At 32.0% G+C, this 20219-nt stretch overlaps 2 protein-coding genes across 2 annotated transcripts; one reads left to right on the forward strand and one right to left on the reverse strand.

Moving 5' to 3' along the window:
• Window positions 1-836: 836 nt before the first annotated feature.
• TRIADDRAFT_52371 (uncharacterized protein) lies at window positions 837-12945 on the reverse strand (the record flags this gene model as incomplete). Its single annotated transcript, XM_002108867.1, has 41 exons — window positions 837-930; window positions 1080-1178; window positions 1286-1452; window positions 1611-1675; window positions 1805-1943; window positions 2028-2090; window positions 2236-2320; window positions 2611-2666; window positions 2742-2808; window positions 2932-3029; window positions 3179-3332; window positions 3502-3647; window positions 3866-3959; window positions 4089-4240; window positions 4604-4663; window positions 4745-4891; window positions 5021-5089; window positions 5217-5264; window positions 5376-5466; window positions 5575-5632; window positions 5725-5776; window positions 6302-6433; window positions 6976-7044; window positions 7158-7295; window positions 8234-8345; window positions 8456-8559; window positions 8649-8682; window positions 9002-9099; window positions 9203-9509; window positions 9634-9776; window positions 9891-9935; window positions 10013-10079; window positions 10867-10943; window positions 11043-11183; window positions 11268-11549; window positions 11625-11720; window positions 11807-11993; window positions 12096-12220; window positions 12346-12456; window positions 12561-12633; window positions 12803-12945. The coding sequence occupies 41 exons, from the start codon at window positions 12943-12945 to the stop codon at window positions 837-839; spliced, it is 4488 nt and encodes a 1495-aa protein (XP_002108903.1).
• A 1382-nt stretch (window positions 12946-14327) lies between these two features.
• Window positions 14328-18197, forward strand: TRIADDRAFT_19963 (uncharacterized protein; the record flags this gene model as incomplete). Its single annotated transcript, XM_002108133.1, has 9 exons — window positions 14328-14531; window positions 15206-15313; window positions 16461-16532; window positions 16676-16967; window positions 17119-17266; window positions 17343-17416; window positions 17533-17655; window positions 17737-17885; window positions 18015-18197. The coding sequence occupies 9 exons, from the start codon at window positions 14328-14330 to the stop codon at window positions 18195-18197; spliced, it is 1353 nt and encodes a 450-aa protein (XP_002108169.1).
• Between the last annotated feature and the right edge of the window lie 2022 nt (window positions 18198-20219).

Genomic DNA, 20219 nt, shown 5'->3' on the forward strand with positions numbered 1-20219 from the left:
GCATAAGTTATATATGATACCACGTAGCCGAATGATACATTTCGGCTGGTAGTTGTAGCTGGTATCTTAATACTGAGTTTTTTAAAGATTTAAATTTAATCTTAGTATGGTAATATTCTCTTACTACTCCATACTGCAACTGCATAAGTATAACAGAGCGCCACTTGGGACAATACGTTAAATTATTTAAAGGATCTGAATAAATTCTTAGTAGTCTCTTCGTGTATCATTATGTTACAATATCTAATACATGGGTATATGTACTTCACTCTCTACAAACAATCTTAGAAATTCATAATTATACTTTTATCGTAGGTCGGTTTTGCGTTGCGTACAAATTACAAATCAAACAAAAATATTATATGGTTGTACAGTACTGTTATTATTCCTAGGTAATTCAATGAAATATACTATTGTAAATACTGTATCCATTTCTTTAATACCTATGATTTACTATGGATTTGCGACTGTATGGCCTTACAATCGTATCGTATAAACGACTATCTTTCAGTCTCCTAAATTGCTTACTGGAAGATTCACTGAAAATTTATAGACTAAATTCTAGTCATGAAGCCTTCACAAATAGAATTCATTTAATATTTCATACCCGTCCTTTGTAAGGTCCGTGAAAGAAATGTCTATATCACTTGCAATGTTCTTTATTTGACCTTTGTAGTTTCCTACTTGAGCCGGTGCACTTTGTAATAATAAGGACATCTCCAAAATTTCTCCGTTAACAATTTTGCTGCGAAAATTTAATTTAATAATTAATTTATACGGTTACGTTTAGTTTATAGCAATAATATTGAGAAACTATCACTTAAACGTCAAAACTTTTACATTTCATCCTGCGACAATCTAGTAAAACAGTTTTCAATGTATTTTCCCAGATTGCTCCATTGGTGATACGATAGGGGATAAATGCCAAATCTAAAAGATAAACAAGTAGACATCAGATAATAAATAAAAGAAACACTAGCTGATACAGCTGATATGAAAAGTTACCTGTTTTTTATTATACCTCAGATATACGACTTTAGGTTCAAATTTTATTCATAAATATTTTACATATATCTCACCTCGATTGGAATGTCTTCCATGGGAATACTGTTTGAGATAGTTCGCTTCTAATATCGATGGGATCTGGCACAACCATTGACAGCGCAAAAATACTACACCTAATTGCATTTTACAAAAGATTAAATATCAAGTAATATAAACTGTGTATTCACACTAATTGAAAGTTACTTTAGGAGGTATACTAAGTACGACATCAATTACATACTGATCGCTATCTTGAAATTGAACTCGATGCGCATTTAAAGAATTTACGATTGTTACGTAAGAATTTTCTTTGTTTAAGGCCAATAGAGTTTCTCTTGCAGAATATCTCAAACATACATCAAGCTGTTGAAATATTAAATTCCTTCGCATATCCAATAAATTTGTAACCTGAAATTATTTAAAGCGTTGATATACAAATATCATCGTGAGTTAGCAGTTGTCCATTTGGTACATTATTTAGATTTAACCTGTGAATCGATATTTTACGCATTGAATATAAGTTGATTCGTTTTAACAAGAACGATTTTTACTGTTAGTAAACTAACCGCCTGCGGATCCTCAGGATTTTCTAGCATATCAATTTGAACTTGAACTTCTCGAAGTTCATTGACTGAAAGGCATAGTGAATAAATTTACCATAGATTTTACCAATCACTGTTAACATTACCAGAATTCCATGCAATGCAATATTCAGGTAGGTTATAATAATGAATCTAATGAAAAGTTATAAAGCTGATACCGATTCCTTCAATTCCACCCCAATTAGCTTTAATACCGGTATTATTCTGCTTGGATACTGATGATAGAGTTAGGCTGCTACCCATTTTTGCAAAAGCGATAACATATTGACATATATCATGCAGCGTTGATACTAATTTCTGATGAAGTGTGGGTGTAATTCGTTTTAGTGCAAGATTGTTAGACTTGTAACTAATATCCAATATTTAATAATTTTTACTTACCAAAGCGTCTTTCAAACGTTGAACACTCTGCTTGATTGGCAAGGCTTTGAACATTTGTATCACCTTAGATTAAGAAATTATAAAATCTCAAAATCGGTTTTAAATGTAGTAATTGATGAAAAATTAATATTTTTCGTTTACAATTACTATAGGAATTCATGCTCTAAAATTTTATATGAACTTTTACATAGTAATCTAAATTTGGTACCTCTTCATAAGTAGGAATGTACCATAAGTTAAACAGTTTGCTACCATCTTCCGACAAAAATGAGCTTGAACGCTTTTGAACTTGTCTAAATTCAGTAGATATATATCAACGTGATCAATTTCGATTAATTATCAATGGGTGGATACAAGACTGTGACTGAACAATCATAGATTTTATCATTAAAGCTACCCTGTCAATGAATAAGATCTTTCTTTTGAAGATGTATGAGTTCGTTCAGAACCCAATATAAATATGTTTGATCTGAAAAAATAAAGGCACATGACATTGAAACAAGCTATATGGTAATTGCTTCACATCATGTTATATTGAATGACGTACATAATTAATCAGTACATCGACATTATGACGACTCACCGAATATCTGGAAATGAACTTATTAAACTGCGAATACTGTTGAAATATGCTATTATCTAGTGGAATCAATGTACACGTTAAATACAGTTTATGGAATGAACTTGACAGTTATAATGCACAAAGTAAATTACTTGAGCCTTCAAAGAATAAATCTGAAAAACATCCACGAGTTTCGAAAAAAAAACTCTCACAAAACCCCTAAGATGAAATATAATTAATTTATGATAATCACGTAAAATTCATTGAATATACCATCATTATTTAAGGTGTGACGCATCGGAACGTATAAATCTATAGAATGTGATAAAATTTACAAGTCACCTTTTAATAGTAGGGATATCCTCATAATTTCTTATAGGATTATAGACTTGAGCTTGTTTATTTGAAAATTCCCGCAGCATTTGATCTCTTAATGGGAGCTATTAATAAGAAATCGTAAAACAATTAACAAGATATTCTATAATAAGCTAAGATGGAAATAGATTCTTATTTCAAATCTTTAGTCAACTAGGAATAATTTACTGAGCATTAACTAGCTTAGAATAATTAGATACACGTATTTAATTACTTTATGTAATTGTATCGAAACGAATGGAATTGGCTTTTCAGCTTCAAGATCTGCAAATGTTTCGTATCTTTCTTCGATCTTAGTTGTTAGAGAGGACTGAGAGGCTGCGGTCAATTTAAAGCTATATTGCGATCCAGTCGTAGATTTTCGTTCACTATATCAAGCGAAAATTTATTAGAAGCTTAAATTATAAACTTAAATCATTTAATTCAGTTAATTATTGTAAATATAGTTAAATAATTGATAAGTATCGAATATTTATCCTTCCTGGTATGAAACTAGTAAAGATACAGGGATAGCAACTTCGTATGCAATAAAATTACCTATGTTCAGTTTCTCGAGAAGTTATACATTCGTCTAATCCGCAGCAAACGTAATTTAGGAGAATCGCAGCCAATAAGCAATTTTTATGGACAACTTGTGCATAGAGAACAGTTTTTAAATTTTCCATATCGTTGTTATTAAGTAACTGCGTGATTTTTATAGAAAAATGAAAAGTTTTCAATTTAATTTTTTGTGAGTGAAGCGATATCAATAATTTTTATAAAAGTACACATACCAAGCGTCCTAAGTTTATATGGCATTATTTATCAGCTGTTTACTATGGATGTATCTTAAGTAAGTCTAGCTAAGGCTGTATACTGATACTATCTTGTGGAAATTTACAAATAGTCTCCATAAATTAACCTGTACAATGCCTTCCTTAGATCTGAAATTAAAAGTACTTATGTGCTTTTCATCCAATTCTTGGATTGCCAAAAGTAAATGAGATGGTAAATACCTAATCAACAATAAATACGGCAGTACAATTATGTTTTTTCAATTAAGGATCCTACTAAACGCCGGTATCGTAAGTTTGTTTACAAATCCTTAAGATATAACAAATAAACAAATACTGTATCTTTATTACCTATCTAAGGCTATATTTGCAAGTTCATCCTCACTAGCATAACCATGCTTGCATTGTCCTTCTTTATGATCTTCTGCAAGTTCAAAGGGTATGGGCCTCAAAAATAAGTGAAATTCTTCTTTATTAAGCTCATTCGCTTGTGTCCGATAGATCTGTTAGATTAAATACAATTATAATTATCAAAATTAACGCACTTATTCGTCATTGAAAGATACTGCCTTACAAGACATATCATTAAAATATCAGTTGTTAAATTAATAGCGCTTATGATTATTGGCATTAAAAACTATTTAAGCATATCCTAAATTTATAGCCATTTATCCAACAAAATGTGTTCTAAATTATCTTTAGATTAAGATTTAATATACAATCGATATAACTACCCCCCATACGAAATGCAACTGGATAGCTGTACAATGTAATGCATAATTATTATATCTCATACATTCGGTTCTATTTTCTTATCATTCATACTACAATGGTGTAATCATTTAATAAATTATTATTATACTAACAGATGTCAAAATTTCGGTTTCCCATGCAGCATCAATTAGTCGATGACGAGTTAGTACAATCTTTATAATATAAAAAGAAGTCATTAATTCACTCTTTGTACTGTGGTACACATCGATTTAGGTTAACTACTTCAAAATGACCTCCAAAAGCCTATTCCAAACATCCATAGCTAGTTTTTGCCTCATGCTACTACTATGATGTCCTGTTTGAAATTCTTTCGATTTGATGTTAGAATGCCCAAGCTCAATTATAAAACGTGGATCTTCTACGTAAGAGCTCGAAAATAGCTGCGTAAAGAAAAATATGAAATAACTGATAAACAAAAAACAAAAAAAATGACAGTCTATTTCGTGTCGTATCGTAGCACTTAAATGAAATCGATCATAAAAAGAATATTATTTTTAGATAATACTTACATCGCGCTCTATTCGATAAGAATAGCTCGTTCCACACGATTTCATATTGGTCCATTCACTGAGAGCTATCTATTAAATTACGTAATTAGATATGGCTCCACATTAGGATAGTAGAAAAAAGCTAGAGTGCATGAGTATGCAAATCTGATTTCGCTGGCGGTATGCCAATTACAACCTCATATAGCTTGATTTCTACCAGTAGATCTGCTTGAACAGAGGCTGGTTTGATGTGGTTTAAGAATTCCTAAATTAAGTATCAATATATTACCCGACATTTTCAAAGAATTGAAACAGATGATGTATTCATTTCTATTGATCACTAACATAATTATCTAGCTACGACGATCTCACATACCGATAATGTATGTTCTAATGCCTGCGTTAATCGATTAATAACAGCTAAAGCTGGATGCACTTCAAGTAAATACATATTTTTGATCGTCGATCTGTCATAAAATAAATGATATTAAACGCTTATCTGTATCCAATCTATGGATACAAAAAACTGGTATTTCAATAGTACAGAGAAGAAAAAAAACTAGTTAATTAAGTACCTATAACCATGAACATTTATTAGCTGCTTTCGAATGAGTCTTTGCGATCGACCATGGTCTATTAAGATTTAAAATAGCAGATAACATGTATCAATGCGTTTCGTATATTCCAAATTCCTGTTTTATCGGTATCAGCTCTTAGTAATTTACCTCCTTTATTATCAGAAGAGACTTTATCAATGTATTCTCGACTTTCATCAATCTAAATTTGACGTTAGACATGTTTGTAATAATTATATTTAGAATCATTTCATCATCAACTAATTACCTGCACAATCACCTATAACGTAAGTTAATCGTAGAGTAAGTACTGCTTAGCAAGTAGACGCTTATTTTTTATCTTATTCTACAAGTTTGCAATGTTAAATAGAAGATGCTTAAGTGCCAGCAGCGTGAACTAATCTAATTTATAAGAATTAGCTAATTACGCGTAAATCAATGTTTTTCTTTCATATTGAAGAAGCTTACGGTGTAAAATTAAAGAAAACGTAAGCGCTCAACATAAATTAAGCTGTCATTAATCAGTATTACCAAAAATTGAAATTCATGAGTAGTGTTTAATCGACTAAACATTAAATATTAAGATAGTAGTTCAAGCATGCTTGACTTACTAGCGGTATGCAATTGATAAGTAAATATATGATAAGGTGATAGGTGATAACATAAAAAAATTGATTCAGTAATTTATATTACAGCAAATCTTATATGCGTACGAATATTGATATACCTGATCTGATAAAATAGTCTTTATTAGCTTAAATCGACCATTTAAAGCCGCAGACGAAGCTTGATATGATCGAAGAAAATAATCTTCGGTGAAGTCGAAGTTAGGTCTATCGTTTATTAAATTAGTAACGATCTAAGAGGGAGTGAGAATATACATAATAATAACACTCTTATTCCATGATATTATAATTTCTTTCATCCTCCAACCTTTGATTCAAAGCCTATATCTTTAAAAGTAAATCTTTCTCTATCATTATCGTAATTGTGCCTAATGATACATGACTAATGCTTTTCAGTCACCAGGTAAGATAGCTGAAGACAAGCTTCAGATACGAATAATGATATTAAACACATAGTGTTAGATATCTGTACCATGTGATAAGACAAAATTCATCACATGATAAGTAATGAAGAGTACGTAGCATGTAAATACCAGTAATTAGCAATAAAGTGCCAGTTACAATTATACTCTCGGAGTAATCTCTTACTGTGGAATACACAACACAAGCAGTAATTGTAATCAAACAAATCAAAAATTACACTCAGGCGCTTTATGCTCTCCTAGTTTGATCTAATTACTAATATTTACGATACTACATGAAGCTAGTATATCTGAACGGAACTATACAAACCCCATGCTGTTGTAGTGTCATTGCACCTAGTCAGAACTCTTACCTTAGCAACTTGACGTCTTTCCTTTGGATCATAAATGGTATTATAGACCTCCATATAGCAATCGATAATCTAAATCATTGCAAATAGTTTCACACAACAGGCGTATTTATAATACTGGTAAAGTAGTTGGGACTATATTGTTATTAATTTATCAGAATCACCTATACTACTACAATACGCACCTGCCTCTTGCTTTCTTGATAAATTGCCTCACCGTACCATAAATCACGTAAAACAGCAAATCTGTCAATAAATTGATGGCCATCTTTTACCATATCTACATTGTCCGTTGACTGATGAGACTGATTACGAATTAATAACTATTAAGTTTTCATTATAAGGAAAAAATGATTTTATGTAACAAAAATAGATATTCGCTAACTCATAATAATTTGAAATGTACTACAAGTGTAAGGAAAGAACTAGCCATAATTAAAAGCAAATCAAACATTCATAAGCTAAAAATTTTAAACAGATCAATATATCAGCCTAGATATCAGGTATACAGTAGATAATAGTACCGTAAGAATCTTTATCGAAAATTTATATATATAAGACAGCTCGCTATTCGCTATTTAACATAAAAAATATTAAATCTATAGTGTAATACGGATTAGAATACAGCAAGAACTTTGCAAAATCTACACGAACGATTGAGCAAATTTTCAGTGATTATTCGTTATGATCAATGTGGACTGTCATATTCTCTGGTTTGAACTGAAATTCCTCTAACTAGCTTAGATTATGCGTATCTATTTTCAACCAAACTACTTAGTAGTTAAAGCATCATCAGCATATAGATCAATACTATATATATATCTTGTAAAGCCATAGAGATCCATTGTATGTATAGATTTGGTGATTGAAACTCATCTCATACAGAAACTGTAATAAGCATATCAGAACTGACTGATTGCAACGCAAGAATTTTAATAATTTTCTATTTTGTATCTAAGTCACCACGATTGTATCGTTGTCAACTATTTAAGTTACTCACGGTACTTTTGCAACAGTCTATACCCTATACCCAGGTCTACAGTAACTATCTCATATCTTATGTAGATAACAGTACTAATTAAGAACTAGTTTTCTATCAAAACTTCTAGGATCAATGTTGACAATGGCTACTAGATCTAATATAGATCTATCCGGCCTCTATCAATTCTTGATCAGTTCAATAATTACTGTTTCATCTAAAGTTCTAAATTAAACAAATGTTAATGTACGTGTACAACAACTGCATTGTAAAATTTCTAACCATGCGCTTGTGCTTTTTAATTCCAGGTCCTTTAGGAATAATCTTATGTTTGAGACTTTTATCCTTCCGAATATAATAGGATCCAATCAATAGTAGTTCTTCTTCAATCTTTCTATAAATTATTTACAGGTAGAAAAGAATAATGTTTCATCATATGATCTATTTCTAAGATAATTCATAGAAGAGGATCAATAAACGTCATGAACAATTTTATAAATTCACCTTAAGTCTTTCTTAGCTACATCATATAAAATGTAATAACCATTTTGATCTCTGACATGTACTCTACCATCTTCAAAACTATAATAATCATCACGATTGCGTACCTATAAAGTAAATTATTTTTGGCTTCATGTTAAAGATTCTTCTTTAGAAATGAAAAATGATAGTAAACAAACGCAAAAGTAGTCATAACCTCACTAAATTCCATAAACATTGATTGTGATACCCTAATAAGTACAAAATTATATTCATTGACAAATAATAAACAAAGCAGTAATAGCACAAAAATAGTGCATTTATGTAGCCAGACTATATCAGACCAGTAATCGTAGCATTTAGATAATTTCTAGTATTCATTTACTATCATTACTTATAGTCGGCAGGCGTATTAAAAATTTGCTGAATATTAGATAGATTTTGATGATCGGAATGTAATCCTTTTTTGCTAGTAAAAATTTGAGACGTAAGTTTTTCGTCGAGTAAAGCTATTATATTAAATGAATTATCACTATCAATATATTGGATATATAACAGATCTAGCATTACTTGGCCTGTTGAGAATTAGTAGATAATGCCAAGCCATTATTATCGTCAATTGTAAGCGTCCTTTCAAGCGAACGAAAGTAATTCAAATCGCTCAGAACCTGCAAATAAAAATGACTAGATATCAGACTATGAATCCCGATGTCAGTAAGGAGAATTTTCTTACGAAAAATCCAAGACATTATCAATGACGTTTAAAATTACCGAGCGACGTAAATCTCTTATTTTGAGATGCCTTAAAAGCAGGTAAGATAAATAAGCACCATTAGTGCTATCTGCTATGTTGTCATCTTCATCATCTAAACCAAGTAACTGGGTTGCACTAATGCTCTCAAAAGTACTTTCACTTTCCATTCTTGATCGTCTATGTATCCCTGCGCTTTCTGTCTTGCTATTGCTGTAGTTTACAGCTGATGCAGCTGTCCGAGAGTTACTAAAACCACGAGTTGAATGGCTAGCTATTGTATCCTCTTCAAAAGTGTTGCTAACAGAATCATCATTATTGTCACACCTAAAAATATTAATTTTTAATTCTTAAAATCTTTATCCCAAATCGATGCATCAGATAATGAGCAAAGATGGTAATTGCACTATATTAAGCTACTTCCAGCAGTAACTGGTAGATCCTGCTGTACCTATCCTTAAAAAAATTGTACAATTTGTGCCATAATGTTGCCGTATCCTGAGTGGCACTCGCATTTGTGGTGACTTTAGTGGGAAAGTAATTTGGTGGATTTACCATACTTTTCACGTGCTTCTTAAGTGACTCTAAAATAATCTAACCAATATAACAAATGATATTACAGCTGTTTGATTTGTGTTGAATTTAAACGCTATAACTTTAAGCTCAATGATAAAGAAACTTTAATAATCCGAGTTATGCTGTACTTACCTCAGAATTTCCAATGTTTAGAAATATCGAATTTATCCTAAGCAACTACGTGAAAGTACAAGCGTATGCATTAAATACTGTTATTTATTAACACCTGATCCTATACTATTAATTAATTGTACCTCATCAATATCATTATGATGCCATAGCTGGGCCATATTCCTTTCACGGCCAATATTACTGGTAGGTCTATTATATCATACGATATTCTGCTTAGTATATAGTCAATCTAATAATAGACTAAAGATTTATATCTACAGGTTTTACACTATGATTTGAAATTTCGATAACAAACATAATTAAAAAATCAAAAATCCCTAGATGCGTCACGCAAAATTTAAACCATAAATAATAATGCCAAATCCTAAGTTTTATATACGTATAAGATCTATATTATATTTTTAAATGATGCTTCTTGGATATATACAGTGTACGAGTATACTGGTACGTAGTTTCTTAATTTACATGCCCTTGTTTCGTAGTTTTTAGGCAAGTAAACTGTAGCATATAATCCGAAACTAATCTGTCAATCATTAACAACCTCTTTTCTAGAAGAATATCGAGTCTACTAATTATATGATAACAATCGATGAAAGTCAAGATACGAAAATATAACCAATAAATTATTAACTTCTTTTCTATCTCGTCGAACAGCAATTGTCTATCTCTATCCGTAAAATTCATTTTTGTTATATTCATTATTACGCAGTAGATACGATAAATCATGAAGTATATTGAGTGATCCCAATAAAAATTCTATAATTTTATACTAAGATCTCATAAATCGTGCTATGTGTACATTAATTATATAGCATACATAAATAGAGAGATTTGATTACATCTATACCTTGTACAATGAAATATAGAAAAGCCTTAGAAGCTGAACTACTATTTTTATTTGCATGATGGTTATGCGGTATTTAATTACGTTGTAATTCTACAATATCAATCCTTCGATATACTAACAATTCTATACCTTATCCTACGAAAAGAAATCCAATTTGCCTCTTGTTCGTATGAACAATTCCATTTGACTCCCCATTTCTCTATACCCTAATCAATGCAGGTGTATGCTTATATGAAGTATATAGTGGTAAGCGGTACCTTTTTACAAAAACTATCTCCAATATTACTATAAATTCAGGTTCTTACAAATTTAGGTTCCGATACAGCCGTATTGTAAGTAGGGAAACATCGTTCCATTTGTTGACGGTCAAATCTTTTCTTAAATCCTTGAGCAACATGAAAGTAGAATTCTGCTTCGTCTGCAATCGTTTGGATTTGATTCACTGACTGGACAAATAAAGCAGAAATCGATATGTTTATTAGATTAATTTAAACAGGCAAAAGCTACTAAATATCGTATTTTAATATTACCAATTCATTTAGAGAAAAGAATTGAAGAAGGCTTTCTAATTCAGATTTAAAATCTTCTAAATCAGTTTCATGTCTTGGTAAATGAAGGGACAATTTACCAATTTCAATTGACGACAAGCCGCTAATGTGTCCGGAGTGCTTAGATGGTATTTTAAATCCATCATAAGCGATATTATTACTCTGTGATGTAGCTATACCACTTGTACTATCATTAGGTAAGGTTGAGAAGTAGTGCATCAGCTGAAAACTGGTACCCCTTGGGTGAATTAATGATGCGTCGGCCTATATTTGTAAATTTAACAATTGCAGTATTAATTTCGCTTATAATTTATCAACTTATTTCTATCTAGAACCTACATTGGTATGTGTAGCATCTTCTCTCACTTTAGAATTTTCTAGAATTTTTTCTTTATTCAGTAAATGAGCATGACTTATTGGCATCCATTGTAGTATCTACATAAGAGTGATCATATCATGGCGTATAAAGCGTCTGAATATAGCATCATATGTAATCTTATTATCGATAAGTTAGATTGTACCTTCATGAATGAATTTATTTTCTTAATTGAATGCAAATGGCAGATGATCCATGAGAGATATATGATAATATCTTCGGCATTGACACTTCCTAGAGATCGACTTAGGTCTCCAACTACGGCCGCATTGTGAGCACAGCTTAATCGTTTCGCTCTACCAATAGCATCCATATATTCACTCATAACGTACCTAATACATTGAGACGATAATAACATTATCGCAATAAGACTTTTACCTTTAAATTAGTATTACGTATAGTATACATTAAGTACAATTTTGTTAGCCCCCTACTTCAGTGTCCCCTGATAATCTTCATAAATAGCTTCTACTTTTTGAGAGCGAGAGCAAAAGCGAGTAAATCGTAGCAAGTACAAGTATTTCAAGTTAGCCATTTGTTCAATTTTATCTAAATAAAACTAACGGACCAAAAATATGTTAATGCTCCTATAATCAGCTTAAAACAAATTTTAGAGACCATTAAATTGTAATAATTTATTACTAGAAATTGAATATAATAGCACCCCTTATTCGTAACACGTACTTGATGCAATAGCAACGGCAGTCCGATCTGGTTGTATTCTGGCTGCAAAGCAACTGTAGCTTCTTCTTTCATAATATCTGCTTGAATTTGAACCGGTTTCACTTGCCGTGTCTGTAAAAATTTTTGATTGAATTTGCAATCTACAAAATTGCTTACGCAAACTAATATTTTAAATTATAACAGTACTAACTATTTATAAACAATTATTTTTCTACCTCAATCAGCTTGTTTATAATCATTTGGCGTTCTAGTTTAAAAAATGATGCATCCTTTAAGCCTCCAAGTGAGCTACATATAGATGAGGTAACATACAAAGAATTTGTTAAGATAAACATCTATCCATGAGGAAAAATTGCCGTTACTGTAGTATTATAAATAAAAAATGAACGGAATGTACAATATTTATAAGAACAAAATATTCACCGATTGCATGATTCATTGTGATGCTACTTCTTACCTCAACGATTTTGATTTATTTCCCAACTCCAAGTCTGCATCCTCTACCTCATGCTTTAAATCCTCTAATTCTTTCAGGAGCTCTTTCTCTAATTCGATTACCCTCGAATTTGTACTGACTTTATATGCGAGGTCCTGAGGCATTGCTGTTACTTTTCTACGAATTATCAAATCACTATACTCTGTACACAGTGACCATTGCCACAGCCTTCAACGATGATTAATTTTGTAATGGTTGCGATGGTAATGAAAATCCCGCTATTTACAGTATTTACTTGTGTTCTGTACAGTGTACAGTGCAAAGTATTGTACATTTATACAGTACTGTACAGTACAGTACAGTACTGTACTGAATCTCCAGCAGAGACTACAGTACTGTACAGTGTACAGTACAATACTGTACCGTCCTGTACTGTACTGTACAGTACCGTAGATGGCATAGTGTACTCGACAGTACTGTACATTATACTGTACAGTACAGTTAGGGTTATGGGTTAGATATACTATCACCGTACAGTGTACCGTACACAAACTGTCACGGGCAATGTAGCATATGTACATAATATATACGCGTATATAACATATGTTAGATATAGATTATATTATATATATATATATATATATATATTATATACAGCATACAGTCAATGGCGATTCCTCTAGATCTGAAATACTCCCATCAAGCAGACTTATTTCAATATTTATTCGTTTATTCCCATAAACTTATAGTTTTGGTACATATGAAGTATGATAAAACATTAAGTAAATATGTTCATCTACTTTGTGATCAAAATATCTAAAAAGAATATAACATGTACGTATATTGTTCTATATATAGTGCAGGAGTGCACATGCTTACATCGGATAATTAATTAGTGGCTCCACATTTTAAAGAGCGTGTTGTGAACTTGCGTCAGAGATGTATTTTATTCCGTATAGTTCGTAGCGTATGCCTTAGCTTACGTACGCGCACGCTATAGTAGACAGGAAACGAGTGCATGCTACATCATACTGTCTCCCTAGTAATTTTTACTAATAGCAAGTTTGTTTATTTATTTATGTTATTTTATTATATTGATATTTTTCATTAATTACAAGTATTCTAAAAAAAAATGAATATATAATACTAGATCAACTTCAATGAAATGTGTTTCAAGTTACTTAATTAAAATTAGACGTTGTTAAATATGTTTATTTTAAAGATTTAATGCGTCCGTAGTTGTCCAATTTCTTTAGTATAGTGTACTATCCCTTAGCGCATGTTAGTATTAAACGTATACAATATGGAACAAAAGTGTATCGTATAGCGGAAGCCGTTTTTGCAGAGGCGGGGGAGCTTGTAACCTAGGAGTTTATTTGAAATGGGTGAATTGTGTGTAGCCACTACCACTCAATTACGATGCCTTTTTAGTGATAGTGTGCAACATACTGTATTGTACGAGCATTCTTATATGGCTACGTGGAATGCGGTTCGGCATCGACATCGCTATAACGTCGATGACGAAACGATTTTAGTACAAGATAGGATGATAGATACTGACTATCAAGAATTAAGTGCAAAAGAAAATAATGTTGCTGACAATAAACAATTACCAGATCAGCTATCTGCGGAAGATATTACTGTTGATACAGTCGAAAGTTCTTGGGCAATATTATCAGAGGTAACACTTCCCTTCTTGATTGCAGGACTAGGAACTGTTTGCGCCGGACTACTGCTGGATGTAGTGCAGGTACTGTCACAAATTGTGAAATATGTGTAGTACTACAGGACAATAGTATTAGCAAGAAGTCATCAAGAAAAAGCGAGATTAATAACAGTGGATTACCATCCTTTTAGGAGATTTAGTTATGTAAGATGTACAATGACTTCAAAATTTACTATACTACACTACACAGTATTTCAGTTAACCGAACCTTCGACACCCCTGTTTTAAGTTACTTGTACTTAACGATTAAACTATACGATAAAATAGAAATATCTCTATAGTACAGTATTAACACTAACAGATACTGTAGTACTATACAAAACATACGAATTAATAGTAAGTAGTAACTTACAGTACTATAATAGTACGGAACTTAACAAATGATAAATCGTAATTATAATTGCTGTGAAAGCTACTGGTCAGCTGAATTTATTTCAATTTCTTAAACGCTTTCCGCTGTTAATATCGAAATACGGTATTGGGATCAAGTGCATTAGACAGACCCAGTATATTTACATAGACTAATGCACTTGGTCCTGGTATTGTATATTCGTAGGGACTTCGATAAAGTTTAATTTACAAATAAATTTCCAATTCGAATGCGATATATTGTACTAATTGTGCAGGCTGTACGCTTGTACAGTATGTTAGAATAAAGTAATATAACTTGCTACTATTTTCATTAACTTTGTAAACAGCATTGGCGTGTGTTCGTTCAAGTACCAGAAATTTTTATCATGGTTCCTGCGTTATTGGGTTTGAAAGGCAATTTAGAAATGACCCTTGCTTCTAGGCTTTCTACGGCGGTGAGTAGCAGTAGGAAATTGAGATTTCACAGAACTCTACTTAATGTACTGTATAGTATAGTACAGTAAAAGAGTACTGTAAATGATTTTATATTTTACATTTTAATTAGCATACACGAAGCAGTGTACTATAGATATACATAGTCATGCACCTCTAGAACTACTAGAGATCAATGATATAGTACAGTACGGTATTACTGATACATCAATTCAAGTTTTAAGTTTTATTTATGCTTAAATCATTGTTACTGAAAGTATCATGCGATATAGTTCAGTATTAGGGATAAGCTCAATTTTTCAATTACGCTTTTGACCTGCACTTTCCTTATTAAGCTTCATGCAAGGAGATGAACCACATCTTATATACGATTTCATATATTAATACCATATTAGGCTGATCTTCATTTGTTAGTAGCACTACGTTTCAACAGACACGTATTTCAGTGTTTATTTACATCAGTTAAAAGTAAGAATGAAAACTGTGTCAAATTACATTCGCTATTTCTACACTGTAGTAATTAGCTAAAAGAAAACACTGATAAGAATTTTGAATATTTTATTTTTCTGTTAATTAATGATATGCAAAATCACACTGAAGAGTCGTATCTAATATCTACTTTACTATAAATAATTAATTGAACTAGCAGGAACTGTATTTATGTACTGTAATTTAGAGCTAACATCGCTTAATCTTTCAGTAGCATTTAAGCATTAGATTCTTTTACAGCTACGAATATATACATTAAATACCATCATTGAAAACTCCCCTAGTTCATATACCGCACTTGACAATCGTAATGAAAACTGTTAAGAATTCTCAATAGCTCTGTAGATACCGTAGCTAATCTTAAGACTACGTGTAGTTGTATACTGTGTGTATATATATTATCGCTTCACATTTTTTGTAATAGATACACTAATAGAGAATTATTAGAATAGCCAAGAATTTCATATTTAAAGGCAGTGTGAGCATAACCACTACCCGGATTGTCTGAAAGTTACTTTTATTTAATCATCAAAATATTTGCTTGAGGGGCGCCATGTTACTAAATCTTACATTTAACTCCCTTTATTGCAAAATTATTCCTAATCGTTACGTAGTTTGTCATATCTAAAATTAGGAAAATATTTATCGTTTTACTTGTAGTCAAATTTAGGTCTTATGGATAACCCCGAAAGTAACTGGAAAATTATAACCGGAAACATTTCATTGACTCAGGTTTATATTGGCTATTGTTAGATCTTTTATCTCTGTTAAGACTTTTGATTCTAATTGCAAGAATTTGACTTTACTATTAATAACTAGATCCTTTCTGTAGTTCTATGTACTTTGTCATATTTTACTAATTTCTTATTTGATAGGTTCAAGCTTTAGTTGTGGGATTCTTAGCATCTCTAGCAGCTGTAATCTTCAAGTTCATAACAGATGGTCATGTCAGTATCATACATGGGCTTCTTTTGTGTACAAGCAGTTTGATTACGGCATCTCTAGCATCATTATTTCTTGGCATTATTATGGTATCAGTTATTTTGCTGTCTAAAAAATACAATATCAATCCTGACAACGTAGCTACGCCTATAGCTGCAAGTTTTGGAGATTTAATTACTTTATCCTTACTGTCTGGAATATCGAATACCTTTTATCTTCGTTTATGTAAGTATAGACTGCAACACTATAATCTATCTAGCCTAAATAGTACACCTTACCTGTTAATTTGTTCAGTACTATGTAACATTCGAAAGTTATTACTCATGAGAATGATAATTATGCCCACTACATATGCTTGAATCTAAATCTATTACAGATAATCAACTATACCTTGCGCTATTATCAGCTGCTATAATTATTCTATTGTTACCGGTATTATGGATCGTGACAAGAAGAAATGAATTTACTCGAGATTTACTGTATAGCAGTTGGATCCCGATAGTATCTGCGATGATCATTAGCAGGTATTTCTTAAATTTCAGTTTCAGGCTCGCTTTCAAGAGTCGCTACGGGCAAAAAATCATTTCGTTAAACCTTTAGTTTAGGGGGCCTTATTCTCGACAAAGCAGTTTCAAAGTATCATGGCGTTGCAGTATTTAGCCCCGTCGTTAACGGTAAAAATACTCTCATTCTCATCATTCCTATACTTTCATCAGCAATCAAGTTAATGCTATCTCTGATGTGACTACATACTATATTCACTGATGTTTTGCTTTAAACACCTAAATAGGAGTTGGAGGTAATATTGCAGCTGTTCAAGCAAGTCGAATATCAACATTTTTACATCAAAGTAGTCATTTAGGCTTAGTGCCGACAGCCGAATCAGGTTCATGCGGATATTGTATAACGAAAGGTAAGTCGTTGTAGCAAAAGATACAATCTGCTGGTAGTTATGTATTAATTGGGTTCATTTTCTTGCAATCGTTTTTAATAGGCATACATCTTCGATCAGCTCTACTATTATACTCCCTTGTTGTTCCTGGGCATATGATTTTCTTATACATAATTAGTTATCTCGGAGCCGGGCACGCTACATATACGCTAGTATTTTGTTTATTTTACTTGATTATTACTCTTATTCAAGTAAGGAAGTAGGCAATGCAATATTTTCAACTTAAACGTAACAAATAAAATTTAATACTTTTCAGTTCTACGTCATTCATGATATAATTGGCTGACATAGTGATTCCTTAATATTCTGTCTGACTACAGGTTGCTCTCTTACTTATCTGTACGAACTGGCTCGTATTTAAGTTTTGGGAGTGGGAATGTGATCCGGATAACTATGCTATTCCTTATCTCACCGCCTTAGGAGATCTGGTCGGCACCGGTTTATTGGCCGCTGCGTTTGTAGTGATTGAAAAATTAAATAATGCGTCACTAGCAAATACTTAGCTTCAACTTGTCAATTATAGTTAATTATTGTTATGCTATCTGAATGGCAATCACTCCTATATTTATTAATATCTAAAAATTTATTCTCAAAATGAACTATTATATTTTATGCGTCATATCAAGAAATTTAATATAATATCGCCAAGGGTAATCTCTAGGCTAAATGAAGTTTATTACACACAAATGGCTGCTAGTTTTAATTGGAATGACTGAAGCCTTTATCTTAATCTGCGTTTAATTTATAATATACTGTATATTAGGTGTAGGTTAATTATTGTAAATATGTAAATTAAATAATTCTCGTATGCATCGAATCGATTTGAATTAAAAGTCTTATTCTAGCGCCTAATACACGATGAATTTGAAGTATTAGTACATTTATAGTATTTCATGATTACCTATAATAATTCAGATGAGTGATGATCACACAGTACACTATATTAATTATATAATTATTTAATGTATATTTACGATATCTCTATATACAGTATATAATTATACGAGTACTCGTATATTTATAACATAATAAACTTTAAACTTTTAATGTCTTTTTAATACCATGAGAACAATTTCTTTCTGTAATGATGAGTTTTAATATACAAGTACAATTATATGCACACCTGCAGCAGCAGTTGTCTCACATTACAATTAGCAGTTACCAGTATTCTGCATTTGAACTTTGTTCGATTTAACCGAATACGCTGCCTGGGCTTTGCCTCTCGCCCTGAAAAGTGTGCAGTCAAATGAAGCCCATGCACGCGTAGAACCCATGCAAAAGTCTAATTTTTTGTAGTATACTGTAGATCAATCTACTCAAGTAAAAGCCTATTTCCCAGTCTTCATTCAAAGTTCATGATATCGAATTGCCTTATTTATTCTATTCCTTATTTGCGTACACACACACAATTGGAAGTCGATGATAGCAACAGTTTAGGATCTTGAGCTGCAATGGTCCAGTATCACTAACTAAAATGATCACAGTGTACTGTACGTATATGCACCGACGTACTGACCGCACCGTGAGATTGTCACTATGAGTATTGTACGGGCTTAACGTCCTATCATTTCACTAAAACAGAGATATCACAGTTCAATTTCAAATTGGCAATATTTGTTAGAAGCAATGATGGTCACTGTGAGTATTCTACGGGCTTAACGTCCTATCATTTCACTAAAACAGAGATATCACAGTTCAATTTCAAATTGGTAATATTTGTTAGAAGCAATGATGGTCACTGTGAGTATTCTACGGGCTTAACGTCCTATCATTTCACTAAAACAGAGATATCACAGTTCAATTTCAAATTGGTAATATTTGTTAGAAGCAATGATGGTCACTATGAGTATTCTACGGGCTTAACGTCCTTGTTACTATCATTTCACTAAAACAGAGATATCATAGTTCAATTTCAAATTGGTAATATTTGTTAGAAGCAATGATGGTCACTATGAGTATTCTACGGGCTTAACGTCCTTGTTACTATCATTTCACTAAAACAGAGATATCACAGTTCAATTTCAAATTGGCAATATTTGTTAGAAGCAATGATGGACAAAGTTTTCCTTTTCGACTTTCATATTTTCACTCAAGATACCGTAGAAATGCAGTCTTAACGCCTGTATACAGTAGAAAACTATCGATTGCACACTGTACAGTACAGTACAGAAAGGCGAGTCACACTTACAGTACTGTAGTGTACAAAGTACAGTAAAGACTAAGTTCCAGTAATACTGTAGCAATACAGGACAGTGTACTGTACACACTTTCAAAGAGTCTACAGTACATCCTCTACAGTGTACAGTGTACAGTACGACTCAGTGAACACGGTACAGCATTGTACAATGTACTGTACTGGATACAGTATCGATCGGCAACGACTGCTGTGATGACAACATGTGATGGGGTGATTTTTAACGCAGGCGCCCATTCAAGTCGGACAGCCTTGAGAGGAGAAGTTGAGTTTACAAATGACGATTATCCAGTATAACGAGGAAGAAGTTTTAAAGGCTTTACCTCCATAG

This window comes from Trichoplax adhaerens, genomic scaffold (genome assembly GCF_000150275.1).
Source record: "Trichoplax adhaerens TRIADscaffold_1 genomic scaffold, whole genome shotgun sequence".
In the NCBI taxonomy this organism is placed as follows: Eukaryota; Metazoa; Placozoa; class Uniplacotomia; order Trichoplacea; family Trichoplacidae; genus Trichoplax; species Trichoplax adhaerens.